We start from the raw sequence: 8,843 nt of genomic DNA, 5'->3' as shown, positions 1-8,843 counted from the left end.
CCCACCATCCCACACTGCTGGGAGCAGGTAGGAAATGAGTGCAGTTCTTTCCAAAGTGGGGGTGACCAGGGCAGTCAGTTCACCTCTCCAAAGGGATTTTGTCTGACAGTGAGTGTGATCCTTCTGTCTCAGGTACTTTAATGGTGACAGTGGCCGCATTCGGTCAGTCCTTGTAGAAGCCATGTTTAGATTACACTTTGGTGGGGATGTGGATGTGGGGGAATGGGTGGTTTCATTGACATGAGAGAACAGGCAGTGATGCTGTGAAACCAGATGGGTGATGCTCAGCCTGGCCATGTGCCTCAGAACTCTTTGCTCAAGGAAGCCAAGTATAGTTGTGGGTTTGCTCTCAAGAGCACAGTTTGGTAGGGATGAGTTGGAGGTTGGACTAGATGACCTTAGTGGTCTTTTCCAGCCTTAGTGACTCTGTGGTTCTCTGCTTCAGTAAAGACCTACTTGCTGACTTACACACGTGCCCAAGTCAATGATGCAGCAGAAATCAAATTTGTAGCATAAAGGGCAGAATCTCGTGCCCATCTTACAGTTAAAGGTAACTATGCTTCTGATGATGATTTCGCTTAAATTATGTTATAAACCAGCTAACATCCTTTGCTTTAATGTCAAGGAAGTTAAACACCACCAGGACCTTTGACAGAAATAAAAACTCCTACCTACCTACCTTTGTGCCCACAAAATCTCCAGCTTGTCTTTTGGGATTTACTTTTGCTAAGTAAAACAGATTATTTTCTTAGGAGGTTGATTTTCTACCTTTAGTCTTCAGATTTGTGTTTGAACGTTGAGGGATAAAAAACATAGCTTGACTTTTTCTTCATTTTCTCTGTCTGTTTCAGAAGAGCACAGGTTTTGGGTTTTTTTTAATATATACAATGTTAGGGTATATATATGATGTTAAGTGTGATAAAGAAAATGGAGACATTTGAGTTAGCACACTACTCAAGAGTTCAGTCCCCAGCTTTGCCACTGTTAGAATGATAAGGGCAAGAACATCCTGGAAAAGGAATTTCTCCTAAGTTGAGTCATTACATTTGAGCTACAGAGACCTTTACTAGGTGAAAACTTGTTGTTCAGAGCTAAGTTGCTGTATTTAACCAAAGTATTTATCAGTGTTCGTGTTTCATTGAACCTCTTTTCCATTTTGCAATGCGAGGAGTTTGATATCGGGATGGGAAGGTCATGGTTTGATTTGGATGTTGAACTGGGAATCAGAAGATCTGGGCTCTCTTCAGGTTGTCAGTCTTATTGTCTGACTTCTTAACAACATTCCTTTCTTTCTATTTTTAATTATTTTTTAAGGCATTTTGAGGTGATAGGTGTAGTGTTCATGTGCAGTAATGCTGACGTGAGTAAGTAGGGTGATAATGTAAGGGTTTTTTACATTCTTTCTAAATATCTGCTTTCTCTTGTTCCATCCTTCTTAAAGAGCAATCCATTAATCTAGTAAAGGAGCTGTGTGATGAGGATGTGACTGAGCCTGAAGAAGCCAAATTTGAATGCGAGATATCCATTCCTTCTGTGAAACCTCCCAAGTGGTATCTACGTGGGGAAGTCTTACAGGCTGGCAGAAACTTGATTATGCAGCAAGAAGGACAGCCCTCCCGCCCACGTGACCGCTACTATCCAATCACCGTCTCCGCCGCCCCCGCCCCTCGTGGTGCTGTGCTGTCCCGTGGTGCATTGCGCGGTGTCGGTAAGATGGCGGCTGTGAGTCTGAGGCTCGGAGACCTGGTGTGGTGAGTTCAGTGCGCTGCGCTGCAGGCGGAGCGCGGTACGATCCGATGGAGTAGAAGGACGCTAAAGCCAAACATGGGGCAAAGCAATGGCAATGGCACCCGCAGCACGGACACCCCGCAGCCCTGCCCGGCCCCGCACCTTCATAGATGATCCCGCATCCTCCCCGCTGGGTGGGCGGGGAGGAACGAAAAGGGACAGGATGGGGATGGGGATGGGATGGGGTGGGATGGGATGGGATGGGGAACGGGAGGGAATGGAAAGGAACGTAAGGGCTGTGCCAGCAATGCTGCCGCCAGAGGCCGCCCAGGCCCCGACCACCGGGGTACCACGAAGCCACGGCGGCTGCTGGGGCCGCTCCCTGCACAGCGGCCTTGCCCCCAGCTCCTGAATCCCCCGTTGTTGTGTTCCCCCATGAGCCCCTGCCCTGAGTGCTGTGCTTCAGCCTCAGTTATTGAGCCCACTGTTACTGCCTTCTCAAAGGGTTGCCCAAGGAATCAGAACAGCAGAGCTCCCATTGGGCCCAAGGCAGAGTTTTGCTGAGGGTGAAGGAAGGAGGAAGTTTCAGCCCTGGATGGACGCCGTTCTGTGCCCACAGAGGAGCTTTGTGCCCTCAATGCTGAAGCAGCACCCAGAGCTGGCGGCGGGTGCAGGACCTGAACTCAGAGCCACAAGGAAATCAGAACAGGATGCAGTCAGTGCTGATTGTCACTGCTTTGACTCAGCTTTAAGACTCTGTGCAGAGTCTCAGAAATACCCACAGAGTAACAACAAAAAGGAGCAGGGCTGGAAAGGAACAGGGCTGGTTTTAATTGTTGTTGTTTTAAACTGTCCAATCAGGCGATGGTGTTAAGCCGTCATGTCGGACAGGTCCAGAAGGAGCTCATCCACATCCTCAACGTCACATCAGTTTCTCCATCCAGTTCTTCTGTGAGCTCCATCAGAAGCTCCTCAAGGTTGTTGTCTTCAGTGATGGCTGCTTCCCCTGCCCCTGTGCAGCTCAGCTGCTAATTTTCTGCCCCTTGTGAGGAACATGATGTAGTGTTGGATTCCTCTGGCTGTGCCATGGGGTCTGCGTGGCTTCCTGGGAGCAGCTCCAGACTTGTGGGAAGGAAAAGAACAATCTACGTGACATTTCTGAGATGTGCTTTCAGCTCTGAGGTCTGTAGTTGACCCTCCCGCCCCTCACACCCACATAGGGATGGTGATTCGATTAACCTGCGGCTGCCTTTGGAGTTAAGGAAACCAGCAGGTGCCTTTTTCATCTGCTCAAGTAGAGCAGTTTGAGTCTGGCAATCAGGGGCTGGGCTTTGTAGCAGAAACACATTGTCACCCTCACTGCTTTGTCTGTAAACATGTCAAGAAATCATCCTCTGCAAAATCCTGCTTGCTGGCTGAGGTACTTTTCCCCATGAACTCAGCAGAGGTTTTGACAAAGCAGTTTCAATGATCTCAGATGACCTCTTCCTTTGTTGCATTATGCCATGACACATCTCAAACACCCCATTTTCCCCCAATGTGAAAGAACTTCTGTCTGATGGGAAAAGGGCATTAAGGAAGAACAAGTTGTGGTCATCACCTGCTTGGAAGCTTTATGACTTCGGTGCTGAGCACGGTGTATTCGGGTGGGACTGAAGCAAGAGTCTCCTAGGAAGAAAAAAGACAGAGTATGAAGCACGAGTCAGAGTTTCTACAAGTACCTTGTGAGGCATCTGCTGCCTTCAAGGGAAACAGAAGAGCTGTAGAACACTTGGAATTTCTTCCTTTTCTTCAAGGGCAATGTAAACCTTTCATATCCACTACTGCTTTTGCCACTGCTCTTACCATTGGTAGTTTTTTAGCTGGGGGCTCATCCGCGTCCTCAGCAGCAGATGGATGAATTTCTGCTGCTTTTCGTTTCTGTCTCCGCGTTGGGGGGAAGGTGTTTTTCCAATCAATGGGCCTCACAGAGACCCTGCGCCCACCTAAAGTAAAAGGAAGAGAGAGCTGGTACTGTCTTGCTGCGCCTCAAGAGAGATCAAGTTCTCTTATCAGTCCCACCACCCTTCCACAAAGTTAAATACATTTGGCCAGTGGAATTGCATTGCCCTGTCCGGGATTCTCAGCCATGTTTTGCACACGGTCATCTCTGTGTACCAACAACGCATACAAAGGAACAAAGAAACCCAATAGCTGCCCTCAGTAATAATCCAGGGCAAGGAAAAGTCTGACAGAGAGCAATGCAAAATGACAGCACTGCTTTTCTGAGGCACCGTAACGAGCTCCTCGTGCTCACCTTTAACTCTTTTCTTGCAGGGTGATTCCCCTGCTTTTCCCTTCTCCTCCTCCGACCGTTTGCGTTTTAGTCCAGCTGGGCCATGGGAGGAAACTGGGATGTCAACTGCAGAGAAGAGTCCCGGGAAAGAACAGTCAGATCTCAGTAGAAAAACAGTGCATCAAACCCAGGAGCCTGTTGAGTATCTGTACCTCTCTCTGGTGCCTTGTCAACCTCTGTCTGGTTCCCCAGACTTTTTGCAAGGCCTCTCTTTGGAGGAAGGCCACTGGTGTCAACTTCTGGAAGAAAAGAAACAAGGAATGATTGATGAGCGTCTCTTTGGGGGCAGGTTTGAGCACAGTCAACCACAAGCTTCACATTTTCAAGCACTGTTTGTTACATTTGCCTTCCGCTGCCCAAATGCTGTGCAGTCAGCACAGACCTGCAGTGCATCTTCCTCACTCCAGAAAAAGCCCAGCGCTGCTCTGACAGCCAAAGCACAGACGGATATTTCACTATCACGACTCTCCCCTGCCTCCCCAATGAATGGTGACATGCATCCTGCACCCGCTCAGAACTGACATTCAGAATTGAGCCTTTCATGCTTCACGCCATCGGACACTCACTGTGGCTCAGCAGCGCAGTCGGTCTGTTCCCACCGCGTTCCTTCAGGTGGCGAAAGGCGCAGTGTGGTTTCTGGCAGCCTCCGGGCTGGTTCTCCCAGAAGCAGGGAATCAAACTGCGCTGCTTCTGCAGAGAGAAGGAAAGGAAGGGCCATGGAAACAGGCACATCAGGTCTGCAGGGAGATGCCGCGCTCCAACAGCCATCAGAAACCATTGTGTGGAGCCTTAGCTCTGTACCCTCATTTCCTGCCCCTCCTTTCACTACTCCAAGCAGCCAGAACGAACTGCTCTGAAGAAATCCAGGACGGAGAAGGCCTGATAGGGCACAACCGAGCCCTGCTGGCAGGAGGGCAGTGCCACTCTCTCCTACCACCCAGCTCCAGCAGCTTTAGGAGGCTGAGCAATGCGAGCTTTTTGCATCTGGGGAGAAAATGCTTTTGGCTCCTAATGCAAACATCTCCCGCTGTGATATACCTAAGGCACTGAATTCTCTGCCTTCTTTACCTCCTCCCAGTCCCCTCTAGAAACAGAAACCAGTAAGATTTTCACAGCAAACATATCCAGCCTGCAGAAGTGCATTCAGCCCAACCACAGCCATGAAAAGTGGTGTTGTAGACTAAGCTGGAAAGCACATCTTTAGGCAAACACTCACATCAATCCTCATGTGACGGAACTTGCAGTTTCTATTTGAGCAGCCGCCCTCCATCCACAGTCTGCAGACTCGTTCGCTCCCCAGAGCCGCTTCACAGTGGCGGAAGGGGCAGCTGTCTCCCTGCAAGCACAAGGAAACCACAGGAAAATAAGAGCACAGCCTGAAACGTGTCCATGCCATTAGCCCAGGCTGTTAGCAGCGCTATGAGGGTAACATCACCAGCAGGTCTCCCCTGCTCCACCCCTTTCTCTTCAACATGAGGAAATGGAAGAAAACCCAGGCAGAAGAAAGTCAACCGTACCTTAGTGCAGGTGGAGTAGAAGTAGAAGTAGCAGTCGCCTCTTTGCTGAGACATGGTGAAATTCTTAGAGCCCGTCTGGGTTATTTCCAGAGGAATTCCCTGCTCTTGCAAAGAGACAGTTGTGCTCGAACTGCTTGGATCCCCAAAGAGTCCTCTCGGACCGGAACCCTACAGGAAGTGCCTACAAGGGAAGAATCATGAGGAATAAGAATTTTCCCAGCTTTCTTTTGATGCAGTTTGGGCTCTCGAGGAGGGCAATGCCTTGGAAGCAGCTGGTTGCAAGAACTGTGCCAGCTCTGGAACCAATGTGTGTCTAAGTGCCATGACTTCCCCAGCAAGTGCTGTTCTCCATCCCACCAGCAGTTATATACCTTGCAGCATACATTTTGTGTTCCTGCCATGAGAAGGACTCCATCATCTACCCTTGCTGCAGCTGCAGTGGATGCAGCGCTACCACTCACACGTTTGAGAAACCTCCAGTTCTGGCTTACCCGGGCACAGCTGCAGTTCTCCTCCCTTCCAGCTAACACACCAGTGCAATGGCTGGGCAACACCGTCAGTGAGAGCAGGTAGCACCAGCAGCCACCACCACCGTCACTGCCAGCCGGGACAAGGGCTGACACAGCGTGTCCACACTCTGCGCAGCACTCACGGCTCTGGCACTCACTGGTGGCAGCCGCGGCCCCAGGCAGCGCTTGTGAGCTCACTGTGCTTGTGATGTCACTGCACAGCCCACGGCCCAGCTCAGCACCTGGATCTCACCAGGACTTCAGGGGGTTCTGTTAAAAATGTGCTGGATCCGGGGGTCAATAAAGCACAAGTTGCACTCCATGAAGTCTGTGCTCTCCTTCCCTTCTAATGTCTAAAACAAAGGCTGGGGACCAGCAGCAATTCTGCAGGGCTGTAGCAGCGATGCTCAGTCACGGCTTGAAGCAGAGATTGAGCACCTGGTGGGATGGCAGGGCCAACCCAGGGCAGCTCAGGCACATGCAAACCCCTCCCAGACATCACTGAAGGGTTGGCAGTGCAGGTGAGGGTGTCTGACTGGAGATCACTGCCTGCCTGAGCCCTTCCAATGGTCAGCAGTTTTTTCCTTCCTTTCTGTGCCCACAGCTGCTGCACTTGGGCTTATCCTCACCTGCTGCAGCCCAGGACTTTGATACCCCATTATCACTGCTGTGCTTTCCATTGCACTGCAGCATCACACAGGGCAGTAATGGCAGTTCATCATCCTCACCAAAACGTGTGACAGAATCTCACAAGGAATCAATTTCCCCTGCAAACAGCCACTCGGAAGGGCCTCCATTGAGCTGGGAGCTCCTCCCCAGCCCAGCTGTTCTGCTCAGACTCCTTCCAGCAGCCGCCCAGCACCAAACCCAGCTCACCTTATTGGCCTGGTCAGTCCGGGCTGTGCCCAGCTCACACACACGCTGCAGCGGTGCCTGCAGTGGGCTTGCAAAGGATGATCTCCAACAAGGAACGCTCACAGCTCAGTGTCTGTGTGCAGCATGCTCACCAGAGCACCAGCTCTGCTCGACAGCTGGGGGCCAAACCCTCCCAACCCAGCAATGACTGTGACCTCACACAGACCCACATCACTGCTGCTCTTTCATCATAAACACAGGCAGCCAGCACCTCCTAGATCCAATTGTAAGAGACCAACACAAGGGTCACCCAGTGGGGTTATCTGAAGTAAAGTAACAGAGAACTGAGGTGACTCTTGTCACAACACTGGGAATGGGGACCAAACCTTCAGGCCAGGTTTCTTGCAGTTAAGATTCCTCAGAGGGAGGTTTGCAGTCCCAGAGAAGCCCATGAGCTCCTCTGCACGATGCTCGGAGCAGAGCTGCCTCGTGATTCATCAGTGCTCCATTCCATAACTAAGTACATCTCAGATGAAATAATAATATTTCATGGTCACTTCTTCCTTTCTGTGAGACAAGCCTTAAATGTGTCTTTTTAAAGTCGTCGTGCACCGAATCTACAGCATGCTAGCAATATAGGTAGGTATAATGACATCACATAGAATGGAGTGTTTGCAGGGCTTAAGGCCGTGAATCACGGGTGAGATGTGATATTCCCACTGCAATGATGCTTTTAGGGCAGGTTTAAGTGCCTTCCGCTTTGTGTAACGTGGAGTCTGTAGGATGACAATAATGATTGTGGAATCACACTCATCTTTGAGCTCTAACTCACATCCACATCAGGAGCCTTCCCAAAGATCAGGCCCTGGTTTGCCTGCCCTGCTGGGCCCAGCTCAGTGCAGGACAGGAGATGGATTTCTGCTGTCCCTGTGCTCAGACTCCACAGCCCAAGATAAGCTGCAGCTGAGATCTCACAGAGCACTCTGAGGTTTCTCTGCAGCTGTTTTCTGCTGCTGTTACACAGCACAGAATAGCTGGGATCCCCCAGGCACTGCCCTTGCACCAATAACTCCATTGTGCTCAGGATGTGCCAATGTGCTGAAGTCAAACTGTGCCATGTGGGTTTCACACAGATCGAACGCAGGCTGCAGATCTGCTGGCAGCCCTCAGGAGCTCCCCTGCCCTAATCCCACTCTTGCACTCCTTCCCTTCGTGCTCTTGTGGCCTTTAATAACACCGTGACACCTGACAGCCTCCTCCTGTCTGTAAGCTGTCATTTTATGCAGCCGTTTCTCTTCCATTTACCCCCCAAACTGAAGATGTTTCCCTGCAGTGAATAAGCGATGAGGTTCTTTTCACCTCTCCTTGGACAACTTCCTTTATTGGTTTTTCGGAGCATTAGGGACTCTGAGACCCTGGAGTGTGTCCAGAGAGGAGCAATGGAGCTGAGAAGGGCCTGGAGCTCAGTGGGGTCCTATGGGGGTGACCAAGGGGACGGCAGGCAGCCAGTTTTCCCTGTTTTTCTCTCTGGATCCATCCCCGCCTCAATGGGGCCATCAAACCCTTTTGCTGCAGAACCCGCAGGCACTTCACCTTGAAGGATCATTACCTACATTGAAACTACTGTTACATGCAGGCGCACAGGAGTGCCCTGGTTTTCACAGGCTCTGGGCAGAGACGTTCAGGTCTGGAGGCGTTTGGGGCATCACTAATTGAGCTGCAAAATGAGCTTATAGCTCCTGACTCCTCCCATCCAGAAATATCGCTCCTATATCGGCCCGCGCTGCCGGAGCTCACGGGACTCGGCTCCCCGCCGCCGGGATCGGGTGGTGCGTGCGGGGCCGGGGGTCGGGCTGTGTTGTGCTGTTGTGTTGTGTTGTTGTGTTGTGTTATGTTGTG

General features: G+C 50.9%; 1 protein-coding gene across 2 annotated transcripts; it reads right to left on the bottom strand.

The window, feature by feature from the left end:
* Positions 1–2,536: 2,536 nt before the first annotated feature.
* Positions 2,537–8,156, bottom strand: LOC146756073 (uncharacterized). Of its 2 annotated transcripts, XM_085524840.1 has the most exons (9): positions 6,072–8,156; positions 5,581–5,761; positions 5,280–5,399; positions 4,630–4,753; positions 4,216–4,302; positions 4,025–4,129; positions 3,574–3,713; positions 3,329–3,396; positions 2,537–2,850 (listed from the first exon to the last, which is right to left on the bottom strand). In XM_085524840.1, exons 2-9 carry the CDS (start codon positions 5,632–5,634, stop codon positions 2,757–2,759), a joined length of 792 nt encoding a protein of 263 aa, XP_085380966.1. In that variant the 5' UTR covers positions 5,635–5,761; positions 6,072–8,156; the 3' UTR covers positions 2,537–2,756. The 2 variants fall into 2 exon arrangements, with proteins under 2 accessions (XP_085380966.1, XP_085380965.1); XM_085524839.1 differs by lacking the exons at positions 5,581–5,761; positions 6,072–8,156 and having other exon boundaries at positions 5,280–5,461.
* Between the last annotated feature and the right edge of the window lie 687 nt (positions 8,157–8,843).

This window comes from Coturnix japonica, chromosome 28 (genome assembly GCF_054131305.1).
Source record: "Coturnix japonica strain WE chromosome 28, WE-NBRP24, whole genome shotgun sequence".
In the NCBI taxonomy this organism is placed as follows: Eukaryota; Metazoa; Chordata; class Aves; order Galliformes; family Phasianidae; genus Coturnix; species Coturnix japonica.
Note: the sequence above shows the minus strand (reverse complement) of the source record. Positions and strands in the feature narration are given on the sequence as shown.